The 21,674-nt window shown below is 54.7% G+C and overlaps 1 protein-coding gene across 2 annotated transcripts in view; it reads left to right on the forward strand.

The window, feature by feature from the left end:
* EPHB2 (EPH receptor B2) overlaps positions 1–21,674 on the forward strand; it is a 136,108-nt gene that overhangs the window by 77,175 nt on the left and 37,259 nt on the right. For both annotated transcript variants that reach the window (XM_071575935.1, XM_071575936.1), the window contains exons 4-5: positions 10,486–10,641; positions 11,189–11,524. In XM_071575935.1, the coding sequence (XP_071432036.1) occupies positions 10,486–10,641; positions 11,189–11,524 (492 nt within the window). The remainder of the gene's footprint in view (positions 1–10,485; positions 10,642–11,188; positions 11,525–21,674) is intronic.

Raw genomic sequence — 21,674 nt, forward strand, 5'->3', positions numbered from 1 at the left:
GGCTTTTAGAGAGGCTTTTAGAGAGAACATCCTATCCCTTCTTTTACAGGGCTGAGATAAGATTATCTTTGTTTTAACACCAATTAAAGCAGGAAGGGTTTATAGGATTAGGGGTTTTCCATCAGTGCAACTTTGATGTCACCACTTGCTTGCTTGATTTGCTCCTTTCCCTGTGTCAAAACCCTGGGAGGTGTTCCTGTAATGGTTAACATACCTCCCTCCCAGGCTGAGCTCTCCCAGGCAGAAGCTTTGGGAAACACTCAAACAAGACCAAAGTAACAAAATATGAAAGTCCTAAATTGTTCCAGAGACCACTTGGAGAAAGCTGGCTCAGGGTTTGAACAGGCACTCTGTGAGTCCTGGTGTTTACACAGGGAAAAGGGTCATGTTGCTGGCCTTGAAAAGCAGCTTCAAAATATCAAAGTAAAATCACAGAATCCCAGAAAGGTTTGAGTTGAAGGGACCTTAAAGCCCATCCAGTCCCACCCCTGCCATGAGCAGGGACACCTCCCACTGTCCCAGGTTGCTCCAAGCCCTGTCCAGCCTGGCCTTGGACACTCCCAGGGATGGGGCAGCCACAGCTTCTCTGGGCACCTGTGCCAGGGCCTGCCCACCCTCACAGCCAGAAATTCTTTCCCAGTATCCCACCTAACCCTGCCCTTTGGCAGTGGGAAGCCATTCCCCTTGTCCTGTCCCTCCAGGCCCATGTCCAGCATCTGCCTCCAGTTCTCTTGGAGCCCCTTTAGGCACTGGAAGGAACTCTCAGGTCTTCCCAGAGCCTTCCCTTCTCCAAGTGAACACCCCCAGCTCTCCCACCCTGTCTCCAGAGGGGCTCCAGCCCTTGGAGCATTTCCATGGCTTCCCCTGGACTTACTCCACCCTGTCCATGTCCTTCCTGTGCTGAGGCCCCCAGAACTGGGTGAAGTGCTCCCGGCTCCATGTGAGTCACCCCCTGGCTCCCAGGCAATGCCATTTCCAGACCCTGAAGTTCTGGATCCTTCTGTGCCTGCCAAGCCACTGAGGCAGGGTTTGGGGGTTGAAACTGTGCAGGCACTGGCAGTGTCCTGGTCTTGCCATGTCTGGCACTGGGATTGCTCCTGGGCAGGCAGCACCCCAAGGTGGGAATGTTGTGCTTCAGGAGAGCACTGCTTACTGCTGAGCTTGGTTTCGAGCTACTTCAGGTGCTCTTCAGGTGTCTGCAGGAGCCAGGAGGTTGAAGGCATCTGCTGCCAGCAGGGCTCTGCTCCTGACCTCTAAACTGGTCACAGCTTCCCACAGGGAAGCTCTGGAAGAGAGCTCAGCTTTGGCCTGCAGTGGTCTCCGGCAGCATATGAGCATACAGATCCATGTCTCCTTTGGATGGAATCAGAGAATCATGGATTCATTGAGGTTGGAAAGCCCTCTAAGATCAGTGAGTCCAACCATTAACCCAGCATTGCCATGGTCCTTCACTAACCCAAGTTGCCAAGTGCCACATCCACATGTTTTCAGAACACTTCCAGGCATGGTGACTCCCCCACAGCCCTGGGCATCCTGTTCCTGTGCCTGACCACCCTTACTGTGAAGAAATATTCCCTACTATCCAATCTAAAACCTTCCCTGGCACAACTCAAGGCCATTTCTTCTTGTCCTGTTGCTTGTTCCCTGGGAGCAGAGCCCAACCCCAGCCAGGGAGAGGGAATTCCTCTCCCCTTGTGTGTCCACTGGATAGCCCTGGCAGGAAAAATGCTGGATTATAGTCCTTACTGTCCATGCTCTGAGGGTGCTCATGGCATCCGAGTCCATCATGCTCAGGCAGGGACAGAAAACTTCCCATGTCTCTTTAAGAGGCCCCATGAAGGGGTGGGGAGACTGAACCAGACTGATGATGCAAGAGCTGACTGGGCAGGTAAGAAATTCCAGGCGTTTCTCCCTGACAGACCAATCCCCCCAGCGCTGATGGATGTGCTGCCCAGAGTGAGGGAGTGGGGGGGCAGGGGCTCACAGGTGTGTGTGCCCACAGGTGTGCTGGGCTCACCAGGTGCTTCAGCCTGGGAGTGGTGCTGGTGGGGAGGTGACCTTGTGAACCCTGGGGAACCTGTGGGAGGGATCTGCTGGGAAGCCCCTGGTAGGAAGCCTCTCCAGACAAGGGCTCAGCCCTGCTCCTGCTGCACAGCACTGGGAGAGCTGCCAGGGTTGGCATGGGCTGGTCCTGCCTAAGGTGTCCTGGCTCATGGGCTGGGGGTGCTCTCGGGAGAGCAGGGTGTGTAACTGCCTGGCTTTGGTATGGTGGCCACTGTTGGTTGTCCCATGGTGTCCCAAAGGCTGAATCCTTGGCCCATGCAGTTTTCCTTGTCTTTGGAGCTTGGTTGGAAGTCGAAGTGTATTTGGCCTTTGCAGAACCTTCCAACATGGTCTTTTGGGGAGCCCCCAGAGCAGAGCCTCACTCTGCTGGCCTGGTCCTCTCCAAACCTCTGTGACACCCCAAAACTGAGGTCCTGTCACCGCCTCTGTGCTGGCCCAGCACTGCCCCTCTGCCTGTGGACCACAGGGAAGGGGAGAGAATGGTGATGTGAGCTCTGACATCCAGCAGCTGGTGATGAGCTGCAGACAGGCAGGGAGCAACGTGCAAGTCCTCGTTGGGGCACTCCTGAAGGAGTTGTGGCTGAAGAAGCCCTGGGATGAAGCTGAGGGGCAGATGAGGTGGCTTGGAGGGGAAACACTATTATAGGGGGGTGGGGTTTGCAGTTCTGGCTCTCCAGCTGGGAGGCTGGAACAGCAGTGCCTTTGCTGGGCAGGAGATGGGACCCAGGTGATCTCCTGGAGCTGCTGGTGAGGTGCAGGATGCTGGTCCAGTCAATGGCTTGGGGGCTGTCTAAAAGCCAGGAGGATGATTCTTCAGCCTGTGCTGTCTGCTTCCATTCCTGTCCCACGGAGAATGACAGGGTTAAACCAGAACATTTGCACTGGGACTTCTCCCTTTATTGACAACTCTCTAATCCACATCACAGAGGTGCCTGAGCACATTCCCCTCCAGTTAATCTCATTTAACCCTGTTTTCCCTCCTGTATTTCTCTCCTCTGCTCTCCAAATGCTGTCAGAGCTGTTGGCAGTGACAGCACCTGGCAGTGGCATTAATTGCTTATCTCGAGTATGAGGTAACAGCACAGGCCACTAATTAAATTTACCCAAAGGGAAACTGGAGGACCTGTGTGGCCCCAGGAAGGGCAAGTGCAGCGCCCAGATCCTCACCCTTTCCCAGCTGGCAGCCAACTCCAATGGCCAAAGGGCTTGGGTGGCACCACGTGCCTCCTCAAGGAGTCCTCTTCCCTCCAGTGCTCTCCAGACTGGAGAGGCCGTGGCAGAAGTGGTTGCACATCCAAAGGCAATGGGCAGTGATTGTGCAGAGTTCAGCCTTTCACTAAGGGCACAAACACCATCATGTGAGGGACAGGAACAACCAGAGAAAGGACAGATTAGCAGGTGAGACAAAGTGAGACCATTTGGATGCAGAACTGAAAACAAAGATCAAGGCACAAGGGGCTGAATGGAGCAGAAGGTGGGAAAAGTGACAATGGCTTTGCCACACTCACCTCTGCTTGCAAAAAGGGTGTGGTTGATGAAAGGAGAAAGGGGGAAATTCAGAGCTGGTTGGACATAATAGTTCTGCACAGGGCATCATCATAAATAGCTTCAAAGTGGAAGAGAGTAAATTTGGATTTGGTATTTGGAAGAAATTCTTTCCTGTGAGGGTGGGCAGGCCCTGGCACAAGTTGCCCAGAGAAGCTGTGGCTGCCCCATCCCTGGAAGTTCTCAAGGCCAGGTTGGATGGGGCTTGGAGCAACCTGGTTTAGTGGAAGGTGTCCCTGCCCGTGGCAGGGGGAGGAATGGGATGGTCTTCAAGGCCCTTTCCAACCCCAACCATTCTGGGATTCTGTGATTCCATGAAATACCACCCACCCACCACAAGCAGTAGAGACCCAGAAGTGCTGATGGAGAAGGCTCTGGGGTCTGAGGTCGAACTCCAGCTTGCAGCAGGGCTGCCACCACATGAGCTCAAGGCAGCCATGGCTTTCAGCTGACTCTCCCCCAAGGATGGAGATACCTGAGCCCTCTGTGACCTCTCCCAGGGCTGCTCCATCCTATGGAAAAGAATTTCCTAATGTCCAGTCTGAACTTGCAGTCCTTTTCCCATGTTACAGGGTCTGGTGCCCTGAGAAGTGTTTGGGTGTCCCTTCAGCAGGTGCAGTTGGATCCCCTCCTTACCCCAGTTACCCTATCCAGCTCCTCCCACCTCTCTTCCTGTGCCTTGTGCCCCAAGACTGACCATCTTGGTGACACCCCATTGGACTCTGCTGTTCTTCTGTATCACCTTGAACCGAGCAACCCCAGAGTTGTGGCAGCATCCCCAGTGCTTGGCAGGGGAAGGGAGAAAACCTCCCTCTGTGCTGGCCACGCTTCTGACATGGCCCAGCACATTGTTTTCCTCATTGTCTTTAGGAAAAAATCAGTGGCAGCTGTTTGGTGTGGGGTGGGTGTGGGACCAGCCCCTGGTGCGTGGCCCAGGCAGCCAAGGTTTGTGGGGTGCTGAGGGTGCCAGCAGGGGTAGGGTGGACTGTGGGAGAGGAGGCTGAGAGGCAGGATGTGCCAAGGTGAGCAGCTCCAGCGCTCTGCAGCCCCTGGGATGCTGAGGGAGTTGGGGTGTCTCCGGGATGCTGAGGGAGTTGGGCAGCCCCCAGGATGCTGAGAGAGTTGGGCAGCCCCCAGGGGATGCTGAGGGAGTTGGGGTGCCCCTGGGATGCTGAGGGAGTTGGGCAGCCCCCGGGATGCTGAGAAAGTTGGGCAGCCCCCGGGGAATGCTGAGGGAGTTGGGCAGCCCCCAGGATGCTGAGGGAGTTGGGCAGCCCCCAGGATGCTGAGGGAGTTGGGCAGTCCCCGGGATGCTGAGAGAGTTGGGCAGCCCCCGGGGGATGCTGAGAGAGTTGGACAGCCCCCAGGATGCTGAGGGAGTTGGGCAGCCCCCGGGATGCTGAGGGAGTTGGGCAGCCCCCGGGGGATGCTGAGAGAGTTGGGCAGCCCCCGGGATGCTGAGAGAGTTGGGCAGCCCCCGGGATGCTGAGGGAGTTGGGCAGCCCCCGGGATGCTGAGAGAGTTGGGCAGACCCCAGGATGCTGAGGGAGTTGGGGTGCCCCTGGGATGCTGAGGGAGTTGGGGTGCCCCTGGGATGCTGAGGGAGTGGGGCAGCCCCCGGGATGCTGAGAGAATTGGGCAGCCCCCGGGATGCTGAGGGAGTTGGGCAGCCCCCGGGATGCTGAGGGAGTTGGGCAGCCCCCGGGATGCTGAGGGCTATGCCCGGAATGCTGAGGGAGTTGTGCAGCCCTTGGGGGATGCTGAGGGAGTGGGGCAGCCCCCGGGATGCTGAGAGAGTTGGGCAGCCCCCGGGGAATGCTGAGGGAGTTGGGGTACCCCTGGGATGCTGAGGGAGTTGGGCAGCCCCCGGGATGCTGAGGGAGTTGGGGTGCCCCCAGGATGCTGAGGGAGTTGGGCAGCCCCCGGGATGCTGAGGGAGTTGGGCAGCCCCCGGGATGCTGAGGGCTATCCCCGGGATGCTGAAGCTCTTGGGCAGCCCCCAGCTCTGGCCCCGCAGAGGGAGGAGGGAGGCAGCAGGAGATAGGGCTGGGATTTGAGGCTCCTGGCGGATCCTGGCAGAGCCAGGGCTGCCTGGTTTCCATCAGCCGTTTGAAATGCCTCGCTGGAGTGGAGGGATCCTTGTGCCAGGAGAAACAGAGCCAGGCACAGAGGGCGAGGAAGACCCTTCCTCAGAGCCGTCAGCACAGACTGAAAGTGCCATTTTAAGACCTTTTATTGCAGGAGAGAGCTGTTTGCTTGGAGCTGTTGGCAGGAGGGGCCTGGGCTGGGCTCTGAAGGCCAAGGCAGTGTGAGATGCAGAGGAGCCTGTTTGGAGTCTGCCCAGTTCACACTGGTTTAATTAAACAGTTGGTTAGAGAGAGGCAGTGAGACAGGGGGGACAGAGAACCCTTCTCTGTGGCCTCTCCTGCACGTTCAGCCAACAGCTTTTCCTTCAGGCTGAGCATGGGATGCCTTTCCCTGCTGATCTTTCTCAGAACAGGAGGGCTGGAATCTTGGTACCAGCTCTGCCTCCAGCAGCAGATGCTGCAGAGGTGGCCTGGCCTCACACATAGAATCAGAATCACAGAATCATAGAATCAATTGGGTTGGAAAAGACCTCTGAGATCATCAAGTCCAACCCTTGGTCCAACTCCACTCCCTTTACCAGATCATGGCACTCAGTGCCACGGCCAAGCTCAGTTGAAAAACCTCCAGGGATGGGGAATCCACCCCCTCTCTGGGCAGCCCATTCCAATCCCTGAGCACTCTCTCTGCAAAGAATTTTTTTCTGATATCCAACTTAAATTTCTCCTGGCAGAGCTTAAGCCCATCGTGCCCCCTTGTCCTGTTGCTGACTGCAGAGCAGGGCAGGGCCCCTCATGACTCCTTCTCCATGGCATTCCCTTACCTTCAGGAATTTTACTTGATGATCCTGGTGAGTCCTTTCCAACTCAGGTTATTCTATGATTCTTAAAGCACGTGCCTTTCCAGACACAACCACGTTCCCCTGTCCTGGGAATGAGTGAATGGGAAACAAGAACCTCAGTGGTGCTCAGCATTCCAAATCCTGGTTGGGGGAGCCACAGCCAGAACTCGAGGCTGTCTTGGAGCTGTATCCAACAAGGCAGCTATCCCTGGATAAGTGCAGCAGCCAGGCAATGAAAGGTCCATATGTTCCCTGTGAACCCCTGTTTGCATCCTCAGAGTGGGGCTGGAGATGTGGGAACTCATCCCATTGGAAGCTGCTCCAGTGATGGAGTCAGAGCCACTGTCACCGTAATCCCCCTCCAGGGATAAAGGATGCTCGGATCAAGTAGGAATTCCTATGCTTTCTCTGGTTTAATTCCCTTTTTCCAAGCAGGATTTTTTAGGGATGCTCTGTCCCTTCCCTCACTGCAAGCCTAAGAAGCAGCATGTCCCAAAGCTGCTGTCACCTCGTGGGGGAGAAAACTCAGGTGTCTTCATGTCTGTGCCAGGCTGGATATTGGGAAAAGGTTCTTCCCCTGGTGCTGGCACAGGTTGCCCAGGTCAGTGGGCACGGCCCCAAACCTGCCAGAGCTCCAGAAGGGTTTGGACAACACTCTCAGGGACAGGGTGGGATGGTTGGGGTGGCTGTCCAGGGCCAGGGGTTGGACTGGATGATCCTTGTGTGTCCCTTCCAGCTCAGGATATTCTGTGATTTCATGATTCTTCAGCACGTGGTGAGAACATTCACATTGTTCAGGCAGGAGGGGGTTTAGCCACTGTGTGAAGATTTCATTTCTGATTTGCTGTTTACTCTGAAAACAAGAAATTGGGTGGATTCCAGAAGAAAAGCTGTATTCTCACCCAGGGGAAGACCCAGAGGGAGCAGAGCAGTTTTGAACACAAAGTTCATTTATTTTACTTCTGGAGGTTGTCATTACTTGAGAAAAAATAAATAAATAAAAAAGGGGGTTGCATCAAATTTCAGTGACTTTCCTGTCTTTCTGCATGATTTCAGAACATTTGTCTTTGGAGAAGTTCTGATTTTTCCAGGATTGTTTTATCCCATGTGGGACCTCCTGGGGAGAAAGGGACTTGCCAAAACTTCTGGCTGTGTTTTGGTGGCCCATGCAGAGAGTTTCAGTGTTCCAGCTTGATATTTTTTGGAAACAGCCATTCAGCCCAAATTTTATCCCTGTCCAGCCATCAACCTGTGCCAGGGCAAACGTGTGGAGTGTTTTTTTCCCTTGGGGGCAGTCACTGCATCTCCACAGCATGGGCACTCCTTGGCTGCCTCTCTGTCTCAATGCAGAAGAATCGTTACAGGAAAATTATCATTTATAGAACAAGCCTCAGGAAGGTGAAAGAGGCCCCTGTCTCACAGAATCAAATGACCCTGTATTTCACCCTGGATGTCAGGCAAGAGCAATTTTGTATGTTGGTGGTACAGTGTTTCAAATATTGGTATTAGTACAGGGACCCTGTTATCATTTCAGCTCCTGTCACATCTCTCCTGGGCAATGGAGAACTGCCCAGCCATCACCTCTCCCGATGACTCAACACCCTCTGAGATGGGCTGGTCCCAAGGGAACAGAAACCGAGTCAAACACATAAGAACAAGGTGGAAAGATCCAGGAACATGAGGAGAATCCTGTTTTACCACAGCTCCTTTGACTGTAAGAGGCAGGAGGGACTCTGCAAGTGGGAAGGCTGATGGAATTTTTCTGTAGAGCTTTTCTCATTGGAAACTCAGGATAATTTTGGGGGAAAGGGCATGAAAACTGAAAAAAAAAGCCTCTTTTTTTCCCCAAAGAAAAAAATAGCTGCTTCCCAGCAATGACTCTTGCTTACAGCAACCCCGAGTGTATGTTTTTCCCAGGCTGTTTTCTGATCTGCCTCATTCCTGGAAGCCTTGGCAGCCAACTGAAGGCGAAGTTTGTTTAACTCATTTCAGCACAGAGAGCACCTGCCACCCCCAGGCTGTGCAGGCTGCACCAGAATTAACAGCAGCAGAAAGTCACCACCAGGAGTAACCAAGGAGCAACACTCCAAGCTGAGCTTTTCCTTGGGCACTGGTGATCCCTGGGCTTGCAAGGGACTTCCTGATGTCAAAAGCTTTGCAGTGCTGTTTTTAACATGTGTGCTGTACTTGTCAGTGCTGTCTGACACACTGGTCCAGCACCTCCACCTCACCCACCCTGCTGGGCTGAGCACATGTGGCTTTGAGTGGCTGCTGCTTGTGGAGCATCTTCTTCGTCTGTGGGGGTTTCAGAGATCTGAGCCCCAGTGGAGGTAGAACCCAGCACACTGTCTCCATAGCAGAAGTGATTATTTGCTTGTGATACTGAGTCATAAAATCATTAAGGTTGGAAAAGCCCTCTAAGATCATCCAGTCCAACCATTAGCCCAACACTACCATGTCCATTGCTGACCCAAGTCCCCAATGCCACATCTACAAAGTCATGATGACAAAGACTGTCTGTAGAGAGTCTCAAAAGGACCTTATGAGACTGTGTGACCAGGGAATGAGAAGACAATTGGAATTCAATAGACTTGAGGTGATATAAATTGGAGAAAACAGCCCCAGCTTCGTAGAATCCTGGAATCCCAGAATGGTTTGGGTTTGGAGAGACCTTAAAGACCATCCTGTTGTCCATGGACAGGGGCACCTTCCACCAGATCACACAGCCTGCACAGTGATAGGCTGGGAGTTGGCCTGATGTCCCTCATGACAGATCTTGGAGCTTTAACAGGTTGTCCAGTTGGTGCATTGGTGGTTAAAAATAACTTGGATGTTGCTAATTACAGGAAGAGAGAAGAGAATAAAATAGTGAATATTGTTATGCAACTTTCATGGAGCGTGACAGAGGTTTGGATAACCCTAGAGGTCATGGAGAAGGTGGATGGTGATTGAGAGTCCTTGCCAATGCAAGTGTGGGGTGGCATCAGGAGTGGCAGCTGCTGGCTTCGAAACAGAGGGCAGCAGTTCCTTCATGCAGCACGTGGTTACACCGTGGGGCTCTGTGGGGGCAGAACATTTGCAAGGAATAAAACAATGCCTGGCTAACTTAGTGGAAGAAACACCATGGGATGCTAAATGGACAGAGCCTGCACCTTAGACAGCTAAAAATTATTGGAGGGTGGGGAGTTACTGAGGGCAGCACATGTCCCTGGCTCATGCCCGGCTCCCTGGGGGGGTCAGAGAATCGTGGAATTTCCTGACTTGGAAGGGACTCACAAGGATCATTGAGTCCAACTCCTGGTCCTGCACAGACACCCCAACAACCCACCATGTCCTCCAGAGTGTTGACTAAACACTCCTTGAGCTCTGGCAGGTTTAGGGCCGTGCCCATTGCCCTGGGGGGGCTGTTCAGTGCCCACCACCCTTTGGGGGAAGGAAGGGCCTAATATTTTTCCTAATACAGAATCATGGAATCGATTGGGTTGGAAAAGACCTCCAAGATCATCAAGTCCAACCCTTGGTCCAACTCTGGTCTGTTTACTAGATCATGGCACTCAGTGCCACGTCCAATCTCAGTTTAAAAACCTCCAGGCTAACTCCCCTTCAATCACCGTCACTGTTGGAGAAAGGATCCTGGTGACCATGGGCTGACCTTGTACAGCCGTTTGTGTCTTCTTACGTGTCAGTGGCTAAAAATCCCCTTTGCATTTCTATGATCCCTGTTCTGTGCTCGTGGTTGGGGAATGGGGGCACAGGTGTCTGAAGGGTGGCACCTCTGCAAGTGGCTCCTTGAGGCCTTCAAACCAGCTGTTTCTTCTCCACTGTTTTGACTTCCAGTTGTCAGGAAGTCTGCGAAGCCCCAAGGGGGTGTTTATGGCAGCAGTGCCAGGCTCTGGATGTCCCCACCAGCCCCTCCTGACTGCTCACCACTACTCTCCATTCCCTTCCAGGCTGCCCCTTAGGGACATTCAAGGCCAGCCAAGGGGATGAAGGATGTGTCCACTGCCCCATCAACAGCCGGACAACCTCGGAAGGGGCCACGAACTGTGTGTGCCGGAACGGCTATTACCGGGCAGATGCTGACCCTGTGGATATGCCATGCACCAGTATGTGGGTCTGGGGAATGGGAGGGGCTGCACATGGAGGGGAAAGTCAAAGTACTGAGGGAGGCTTGACAAGGGCATCTGGAAGGCTTGACAAGGGCATCTGTCCCAGTGGGATTTGGGGAGAGGCCAGGAGGGCTCAGAGCACTTGTCCAGAGGAGCTTTGCAGGTGTGGGTCTGTCTTGTCGTGGGTCAGGCATTGCAAAGGGGACAGAAACCTGGGCTAGTCTGTGCTGTCCAGGCAGTGGGATGAGTTCACTCTGGGACTGTAACTGGATGAGAACCTTGAGATGTCACCCAATCAAATTACCTGGGGTAAGAGAACAGGTTTTATTCCCACTCTTGGCTTTGGCTCTTCAACTTACTCCACACATCCCTGACACCCAAGGGAAGCTCCCGGCGCAGTGTGTGCCTGTCGCAGAGTCCTGCAGGGACGGGGAGCAGGAGAGGAACAGCTGGTCCTGCAGGGACCGGCAGCAGGAGGGGAGCGGCTGGTCCTGCAGCGAGGAGCAGGCTCTGGCTCACACCTTTCTGCCTGTTCCCTTCCCAGCCATCCCGTCCGCGCCCCAGGCCGTCATCTCCAGCGTGAACGAGACGTCCCTGATGCTGGAGTGGAGCCCCCCGCGGGACTCGGGCGGGAGGGAGGACCTGGTGTACAACATCATCTGCAAGAGCTGCGGGGCCGGGCGCGGCGCCTGCACTCGCTGCGGCGACAACGTCCAGTTCGCGCCGCGACAGCTGGGGCTGACCGAGCCCCGCATCTACATCAGCGACCTGCTGGCACACACCCAGTACACCTTCGAGATCCAGGCCGTGAACGGCGTCACCGACCAGAGCCCCTTCTCGCCGCAGTTCGCGTCCGTGAACATCACCACCAACCAGGCGGGTAAGCCCCGGGGCCGCGGGGAGGGCGTGGGCAGCACCTCCTGGGCAGGGCGGGTGAGACCCGCAGGTTAAACGGGGCTGGAAGGGGAGAACAGGTGATATGACACTCTGGAACGCTGGTGGTGAGCAAAGTGCCTGACAATTCCTGAACGAACCCCAAGCCCTGGGTGTGAAAATATCCCTATTTCAGTGAAAAGCTGGAGTGTGCCCCAAGGCAGAGCTGCCTTCCTGTCACCACAGTGGAACAGCTTGTGCCACTGTGCCCTGGTGCCACAGCATTACTCTGGGCCCTGGGTGTGACAGGGGACAATGGAGCACCATTGCAGGCACTGTCAGTGCTGCAGACTCAGCAGCAGCTCCAGGGGATGGAAGGTGAGATTGTCTCCAGCATTTTCATATGAGCTGCTTCTCTACTTGGACTGTGGAAAGAGCTGGGACAGGCTGAGAAAGCAAACGAGAGCTGCACAGAAGAGGGGCTGGGAGATGAATAGATGGGATAACCATCTGTAAAATCTGCTCCAGGTCCTGCACCCCTGCAGAGCCACCTTGGTGAGGCAGGTCAGGCACAGAGCTGGGAGGGTTTCATTTGGGCTCTCCAGCTCTGTGCAAGAGGGTTTGCTGGGGCAAGGGATGTGTCAGGATGGCTGTTGGTGCTGCTCCTGGGAGGGTCCCCAGCAGTCCCCCAGCAGCTGTGCTGGTGGCACCATGTCCCACTGAGCCAAGGGCTGCTCTCCAAGCCCACCTGGAAACCATCTGGAGCTGGACACAGGCTGGGGCTTGGCTTAATCAGACTGAGGAGGAAGCATGCCAGAGAGGCACAGGTGTGAGTGGGAGCAGGAGAGACTCTATGGGCCCTCTGAACGTGCCCTGGACACTACCTGACCTTCAGCACTGAATTTGGTGGTTGTGTTTCCACTGAATTGCCAGGAGACTGTGGTGTGTGCTGGCTGCAGGGGATGGGGGTGTTTGGGCTGGGATAAATCCTCAGTGGGGCAGATGGGCATCACTTGGGCATCACTTCCAGAGTGTGGGGATAGAGGGAACCTGGAAAGATGTCTGGGTGAACCAGCATGGTGACCTCTGACCTGCTTTTTGTTCGGGACTCTGAGGTCAGAGTGTTCTTGAAGCCCTGAAGGCAGATCTGAGGGTGTTAAACCCTGGTTTGGTGTGAGCAGGGGCAGCTCTGCACAGAGGAGAGAGGAACAGCTCTGGGACAGTGACCAGTTCATCTTCCTTTACCCAATGGAGACTGGGTGGGAGTGATGCTACCTGGGACTGGGAAGGGGCTCTGTCCCCGCCCACCATGGTCCTGCACTCTGGATTAATCATTTATTGCTCAGATTTTACACTTTTGCAGTTCTGGGTGTGCTTGAACCTTCGTGTATTACCCATCGCTGCTTCCACCTGAGCAAAACCAGGGAGCTGAGTTGCAGACAAATCCTCTTCGGTCCCCTGGATCCTCCTCCTTGTGTTTTCCTAGTTTGTCACTCCTTTATTATCAGGCCTCACACTTCTCAGCCTGTGTGATGTCTCTCTTAATGTATCTATTCATTAGCACTAAACACTAACTGTCTGCTTGCTAATTCCTCTGTAATTAGAGGCTCTGAATTCTTCTGCTTACACTCGGCACCGCCTGGCAGCCTTGATGTAGATCATTAGCAGTTGGTAACAGAAGCTGCAGACACAAAGGCAGAGCTGGGACAGGAGAATGGAGGGTGTTGTGGGGAGAGGAGAGGGAGCAGAGGGAGGGATGAGCCTGGGGAAGGTGTGACAGCTTTAGCTCTGCCTTGGCTCCGGATGGAGCAGCCAGCTGGGGCTCCATTGCTGGCTGTGTGATGAGGTTGTGCTCCTGGACAATGGGCTCCCTGCAAAGTGCCCACCACACCGGCCTCTGGGGTCCTCCAGCGATTCGGGAAGCAAGGAACGTCCCCCTGGCTCCCCCCGGGGTACACAGGCACTGCTGGGCACCACCTCTGCTGGTGTGTGGGGAATGAGCAGAGATGCCCCGTCACCCACAGCATCCATAACCTTCAGATATCACAAACTCGTCAGCATCCACATTTATAAGGACATGGAGTGACAGGACAAGGGGGAATGGCTTCCCACTGCCAGAGGGCAGGGTTAGATGGGATATTGGGAAGGAATCTTCCCTGTGAGGGTGGGCAGGACCTGGCACAGGGTGCCCATAGAAGCTGTGGCTGCCCCATCCCTGGAAGTGCCCAAGACCAGGTTGGACAGGGCTTGGAGCAAACTGGGCTGGTGGAAGGTGTCCCTGCCCGTGGCAGGGGGTGGAATGAGATGAGCTTTAATATCCCTTTGAACCCAGACCATTCTTATAAACCCAGGAAAAAGCTCCTGTGAGAAAGTAAGAAACAGTCCCCCTAGCACAACGTGTCCCTCCTAGAGCAGTCAGAGGGAGGTCCTGAGTGTGCCTGGGGCAGTGGCACTGAGACTGGGACGGTTTGGTGACCTTCACTCCGAAAGGGAAAGCTGAGATCCAAGAAGGTGACACACCATTCACCTCGTTCTCCCAGAGGAAGAGGCTGCAGTCAATGCTGTTGGGACTGGAAGGGGTTTCTATTGCAGTGAGTGTTCTAAAAAGACCAAAGGTGTTTAACCTCCAAAAGGGCAGGTTTTGCTCTAACAGGAGGTCTGATGCTTCCCTTTGCAAAGCATAGAAAATCAGAAAGGACTGGGACCAGCCAAATAGAAATAAAATGAGCTTCTCACCACCTCCTTGCTCCCCAGTCTGTCTTCAGCCTACTCAAATTCCAGCAAACTCAGCATGATTCCTGGGAAATACCTTCTGTCAATGCTGAGCCCAGGCTGTGTTTCTTCTCTGCTCTTCTCAGCAGCCTCTCCTTGACCTCCAGCTCCATGCTGTGCATCTCCCAGCTCACCTCCACTCAGTGCCTGTCACACCCTGCAGCTGAGCAGCTCCTCTTCCCAGAGCTCAGCATCCCTTGGAGAGGGAGATCCAGAATTGTCACATGTCTCAGTCGTGTCTAAGGGACTGTGCTGTGGCCTGTCATGCCTGGGTGCCACCAAAAGCCTTTTTCCAGCCATTCCTGAACAAAAGATCCATGCCAAGAGGGTGGCTGAGATCCTTGCCAGCATCCCAAGGGGAAGGCACAGGAGGGGAGCCAGGGGTCAAGGAGCTGAGCCTGGCCCCGTGCTCAGGATAATGACACTTGACTAACTGAGAGCTGTGCCAGGTGTCAGCTCTTCTTGCTGGTGGCAACACACAGGCTCTGACTGCCAGTTTTGGTCGAGCTGTGGGAGAGTCGTGGTGCTGTGAGGCTTTCCAGGCTCCCCCCCACCATGGGCAGGCTGAGTGCTCCGGGAAACTGCCGAGGGAAAGGGCTCTGAGGGCAGAGAGGAGTTCAATAGCACAGGGGAAAGGCTCCTCTTGGTAGCAGTGGCCACTGTGACCTGAGGAGGGAGGAAGAAGCCATGGGCTCTGGACTGTCAGACAAATTCAAGCCCTCCCAGTGATGGGGAAAAGAGAGCATCCAGGGTTTTGAGAATGTGTCCCTTTTGTGAGCAACTCTTGTGACAGTGGCTAAGAAGGGAGGCTTAGTGCTGATGGCAGAGGCTCTTGGCTGCAAACAGAGCCACAGAGAGCCATGAACAGCCCATACAGTGGGAATACCAGAAGTCTGTGACAGAGGAAACGAATCTACTGTCCTCATAAACCCATCAGGACAATTTATCCCTCTCTATGGATCCAGAAAATTTGTCATGATTATTTACATTATTATTCTGGGTGGTATTTTACAGCAGTATGTCATAACATGGTGCTATGGGTTAATGGGCATGATAGTAGTCAAGTCAAAGGTTGAACTTGATGATCCTTGAGGTCTTTTCCAGCCTTAATGATTCCATGGTCCTCTGGGTCCTGTGGCTGGTGAGATGTGCAGCTCACACCTCTGTCCCAGGCTCATGCCAGGCTCCGATAGGGCTTGAATTTGGGCTTTGTGGTGGCTGTCACAGCCCAAGTTGTGCCCCAGCCCAGGCTGTGTCCCAGCCCAGGCTGTCCCCATCAGGCAGGGCACCCAGAGGTGCCTGTGAGCTCAAGGACAGGTGGGATCTGCACTGCTGGGATGTCCTGGGACTGGGCTGAGGCCAGCCTGGCCCTCCTGCAAGCATTGAGGGATCCAGCCAGGAGCGATGAGCACAGGAGAGGCAGATCCTGCCCAGAGCACCAGAAAGGAGGATTTTCCCCTCCCTTTGAACCAACACAGTTCCCCTGCAGCCATGGCCCAGGAGCTTTGCTGCCAAAGGGAGCACAGAGGGGCCAGGGGAGCAGACAAGGTGAAGGTGTAAGGTGGGTGGAACTGGACCCTCTTACCAGCCATCCAAGGCTGCTGTTTGCTTGTCACATTAGTGATGCTGCCAGCTGGACTGGGAGAGGAGAGGTGGATTTTCTGGGGTATAGGGAGTCTTGCTTGTATCTTCTCACTTTCCCTGTGCGTCAGGAGATCTGGCTGGCTCCCTCCTTCCCAAGGGTGCACAGCAGTGTCCTCTGGCCACCAGCAGGGAGTCCTGGCACCTCCTGTCCCCTCCTGTGCTTCTCAGCCATGCCCTGCACCTGTTGCCTGCAGTCAAGAATAACCTTCCTGTGAAACAAGAATCTGGGAAAGTGCTTGCAGAAATTACCTCGAAGGGTTGGAATGACCTTCCCAGAACTTCAAAGCTGGTAATGTCTGCTTATCATAGAATCACTGAATGGTTTGGGTTGGAAAGGACTTTAAAGACCATCTTGTTCCACCTCCTGCCATGGGCAGGGAAATCTTCCACCAGCCCAGTTTGCTCCAAGCCCTGTCCGACCCAGCCTTGAACTTCAACAAGTGTCTGATGCCCCAATTTTTTGTTTCTTCCAGAAAAAAAGAGGCAGGAAATTGTAGCATTTGAGCACCTCAGATTTCTCATCCAAGTTCCCACCCATGGCAGGACCTGCCAGCATTTCAGCAGAGCAGCCATGGATTTGGGTGGACAGGCAAAGCTCTCCCCATGTTCTCCCTGCACCACCCCTCTGGTCAGGGAACTTTAGATCAGCCTGAACACCAATTAGAATCACACAATCCCAGAATGGTTTGCAATGTAGGGACCTTGAAGCTCATCTTGTTTCACCCCCTATCATGGGAGGGACACCTTCCACAAGACCCAGTTGATCCAAGCCCTGTCCAGCCTGGCCTTGAACACTTCCAGGGGTAGGAATTATCCCCACATACCATAACTTTTAGCTAAGTCCTGCCTTAGCCAGAACACCTTTCAGGAAGGCAACTAGTGTTGACATGAGCCACTAAGAGACAGGTGGCCCATCAGGTCCCCGTACTCGAGTCTGTGGAGCTTGTTCTTGAGGGTTTTTCCAGGAGATCCCTGGTTTTCTAGGCAAATGCAGTAGACTGTGCCTGTAAGGACATTCAATTTGAAAAACTACTAATAAAGCTGGAAGTGATTCTGGGAAGTCTGTCTGGGAACTGCCTGAAGGGAGACCAAGGTGACCTGAGTGGGGAAGCATCAGGCTGGACTGAGGTGACTGACTGAGGTCAGGAGGAGCAGCCTCGTACTCCTTGATGTCTCACCATCTGGTTGGGTATTTGTTGTGGAGAAAACTGACACAAAAGGTGGAATACCAGAAATGTTTGAGCTTTGGAGCCATCTCACACATGGAGGAGCTGGGACAGGGTCTGCCTGTGTGACAGAGCAAGCTGCAATGTGTCTTGGGCTGCTGTAGGAATGACCCTGAGTTCTCTTAAATCCCAGGTTCCTTCTTTTAAGGACTTCACTGTAAGTGTTTCTGTAACAATTTGGCCAATTTGCTTCCAGGCTCCAAAACTCCTGAAACCTGGACATCCCCATGGCTGCTTCTTTTGTCCCAGTTGACATCCAGACCTTCCCTTCTCATGGAGCCACATCACCATCCTGGCTCTGCTGCCCATCTTTCCCCCTCTTCTCTTTCCCTCATCACAGCTCCACCTTCACTCTCACTGTCACCAAAACATGATGTGGTTTGACATTTGCTGCCTTCCTCACATCACTTGTCCCAACCTGTTGCCTTCACTGCACCCCCAACCCTGCAGCAGCTGGCAGTGAGTGCCCAGGAGAGGTCCTGCCATGCCCAAATCCCTTCTCCTCTGCCACTGGAGACCATCTGCAGCAGATGGCAGGAGCTTTGCCAATGCTGGCTCTTCAGGATGTTCTCCCTGCTCCTGTGGTGGGCAGTTGGGGGGTTGTTGGCAGAGCAGGGGCTGGGCTGCACTGCCTGTACCTTCCCTTGGCAGATACCCTTCTCCTCTGGCCACCAGCTCTGCAGCCCCTGCTCCTGCTGACTCCCAGGCCTTCCTGTTGCACAGATTACTCCATGAGTCTGAGGATCATTTTCCCCACACCTGCCTGGGGCTTCAGAAACCTGTTCCAGTGCATCTGGAGCTGACTTTGGGCAGAAAATGAAAGCCCAGACATGATGGATGGGGTGGAAAGTCCCTTCTGGTGAACCAGGGCCTCCCCTGTCCTGCCACCATCCCTGCTCTGTGAAGTTCTGGGAGCTGATGGAGAGGCTCCAGAGCTCACCTTTGCCCCTGTGTGCCACAGGGGTGATTTATCTTTCCTGCTACTCTGGGCAAACACTCCCCAGGGCCTGTGCCTTCTTGTGCAGGTGCTGAGTGCCAGCCCTGGGGCAGGTAGGGATGCCAGAGGCAGGGACATTGAGAGGCAGGGACACAGGAGGGGCAGGGACACAGTGGGAGCAGGGACACAGGAGGGGCAGGACACACTGGAGGCAGGGACACAGGAGGGACAGGACACATTGAGAGGCAGGGACACAGGAGGGCAGGGACACACTGGGAGCAGGGACACAGGAGGGGCAGGACACACTGGAAGCAGGGACACAGGAGGGGCAGGACACATTGAGAGGCAGGGACACAGGAGGGCAGGGACACACTGGAAGCAGGGACACAGGAGGGGCAGGACACATTGAGAGGCAGGGACACAGGAGGGCAGGGACACACTGGGAGCAGGGACACAGGAGGGGCAGGACACATTGGAGGCAGGGACACAGGAGGGACAGGGACACAGGAGGGACAGGGACACAGGAGGGACAGGGAGACATTGGGGGCAGGGACACAGGAGGGACAGGGACACAGGAGGGACAGGGACACATTGGAGGCAAGGACACAGGAGGGACAGGGACACAGGAGGGACAGGGACACATTGGAGGCAGGGACACAGGAGGGACAGGGACACATTGGAGGCAAGGACACATGGCTGCAGGCACACAGGAGGCCAGTTCCAGGCTCTCAGTGCTGGTAGAGCTGAGCACCTCCTGTGGGGGTGATACCGCTCACTGGTGCCTTTCTGTGGATTGTGAGAGGTGCTTGCAGCAAAGGGCTCTGTGCAGCCTCCTGGAGGGCTGTCTCTTGATCCCTCCCAGGGTCCCTGGGGTTCAGTGCTCCCCCATCTGTGTGTGAGATGATGGGTCTGTCTGGCACTGTTCAGGCAGGAAGGTGCTCCCTGTGCCTGTCCCTCCACAGCCGGGCCCATGTCCATCCCTGCCCTTGGCACATGTGCAGGAACCAGCTGCATTGGTGGGGCTGGGCAGCAAATGCCCTTCTGAGAAAAAAACTGCTATTTCCAAAATCCCCACACACACACACAGGGGGCCTGGTGTAGTTTACCTTGCAAGAGAGCCAGGAAACAAGTTTGGTTGCAAATGAGCAACTTAGTGAGTCCAAGGGGATGATGCTCTGAGGGGCCTCTGGCTGGGAGAGCTGGACGTGTTCAGCTGCAGAGGAAAAGGCTCCAGGGAGAACTCAGAGCCCCTTCCAGTGCCAAAAGGGGCTCCAAGAGAGCTGGAGAGGGAGTTTGGACAAGGAACAGAGGGGCAAGGGGGAATGGCTTCCCAGCTGCCAAAGAGCAGGGATAGATGGCATATTGAGAAGAATTTCTTCCTCGTGAGGGTGGGCAGGCCCTGGCACAGGTTGGGCAGAAAAGCTGTGGCTGCCCCAACCCTGCAAGTGTCCAAGGCCAGGTTGGACAGGGCTTGGAGCAACCTGGGCTGGTGGAAGGTATCCCTGCCCATGGTGGGGACTGCAAAAAGATGAGCTTTAAGGTCCCTTCCAATCCAAATCATTGTGGGATTCTGTGGATGCTCTGCAGCAGGCATCACTCTTTCAAGAAATACTTCTCTACTCCAAGCTTTCTGTATTTAAAATTCTGAAATCAGGTTGTTTCTAAAGACAGTTTTCTTTGCAATTAATTGGCGTTTTCTGGGAAAAGAACCATTTTATGTAAAATCTGGGGGGCAGGTTGGAGGCTTGTGGGTCTGTCTCCTGCCAGCATTCCTGCTTCCCACCAGCCTTCTGTTGGTGACATCCCCCTGATCTGGACCAGATGAGGTTTCCACGTCGAGAGGGGACAAGAGGTGGGGCCGACCTTGGCACGGGGTGACCCCAAACGCGCCCCAGCGGCTGCGTGGGGGGTGCCAGGATGGTCTGCAGCACCTCCTCAGTGTGGGAACAAAGCCCTGCCCTCCTCCACAGGCTGGTGGCACATGCAAATGGGCACTGCAAACTCCAGTAAACAAAGAGCTCAAAGACAGCCAAAGCCTTCAGCTGCCCGGGCCAAGTCGCTGGGCTTGTGGCATTAACAACTGCTTTACAGGCTGTAATCTACACCAAAGCCTTCCTTGATTCCAGTGGGGCTGGAGCCAGGACCAGCTTTGGGCTGCTTTGCCATGTCCTTAAGAGTTTCCAGCGTTTGTAGTGGCAGACTCAAGGAGCTGGAGGCAGGGCCCACTGGGAAGCTTTCCAGACACTCGACAGTGTGGGCACAGCCTGATGGGGCCACCTTGCCAGGAACTCGGGAACAAAAACCTCCCAGGCTGGGAAACACCAGCCTTCCAGAGCTCCAGCAGACCAGGAGTATCCCAGACCTGAGAATTGTGCTGCTTTAAGGGCAAATGTTGGTCATTAAAGAGCCCCGGTGCTGTTGTCTGTGTTTTCCTCATCTGCTGAATAGAATGGATTCCAAAAGTGTGTGGCTCCTGAATGTGCCATCACAGGAACTGGGAAAGGAATTGAGTGGACAAATGTTGCAGTAGTTGAAGGAATAGTGAACCCCTATAGCAGGAGAGAGTCACACACACACAAGTGCTGGTGGTGGGGCTGCTGGAGGTCTCCAGCCCAACTTTCCACACAAGTCAGGGCCACCAGGGTCTGTCCCCTTGGAGGGCAGGTCAGGAGAAGCTTCCCTTCCTCCCTTCCTCAGCCAGACATTCCTCACTGTGGTGCTTTGAAGGAAGGCATTGCAAATTCATATCCATTCTCCAGGAAGGCCCATGGCATGAAAGCCCACAAAGCTTCAATGGCAGGAGAGAACTTCACTGAGAAAAACAAAAAATGAGGAAGGTTTTAACCAGAGAAATCAGTTTTCAGTTTGATACCTGGATGCATTTGGACTCTGGGATTAGCAGGAGCACAAAGAACTGGAGCCTTGGTGGGACGTGGCCTGGGGACAGCTGGCCCATTGCTCAGTGACAGTCACTTGCTGGGGACCCTGGGGGACTGGGGTGCTGTGGGGCATGGAGGGAGGGCTGGCTTGGGTTGGGTGTCCCTTGGGTGAGATACTGTTGCAAGACATCCAGGTCTGTGGGAAAGTGGATGGTGAGTTGTCCTGGATTTCCACTCTGCCCTTGCTGGAGAAACAGAGGTCCCAGCCCACACCCCCTGTGCCTGCTCACCTGCCTGAAGCCTTGCAGAGAGGTCCCGTGTGCTCCTGCCACTTCAAACACAGTTTTCCAGGTGCTGCTGGAACCTGGATCCCAGCCTAGGAGTCTCCAAGCCCTGTGGTTCCAAGGTCAGGGACGCCTTTGCTCCGTGAGTGATCACAGCACTGTCCTGGCTGCTGCACAGCATCACCTTTCAGCCTCTTGGCAGCAGGATCCAAGCACAGGAGGAGCTCTGAGAACCCTGTACTGAGGAATGGACACACAGGGAATCCTGTTCCCCACATTTTGGAACTACCTGTGCCCCCCAGTGCAGCTGAGTCCCTGGCTGGAGGCAGTGGCAGGGAGGTTTGCCCCCTTCCCCCAAGATTTTCCAAGTCTCTCGCTTTGCCACGTTGGCAGGGCAGTCCCAGGCATCCCCTGC

This window comes from Pithys albifrons, chromosome 22 (assembly GCF_047495875.1).
Source record: "Pithys albifrons albifrons isolate INPA30051 chromosome 22, PitAlb_v1, whole genome shotgun sequence".
NCBI lineage: Eukaryota > Metazoa > Chordata > Aves > Passeriformes > Thamnophilidae > Pithys > Pithys albifrons.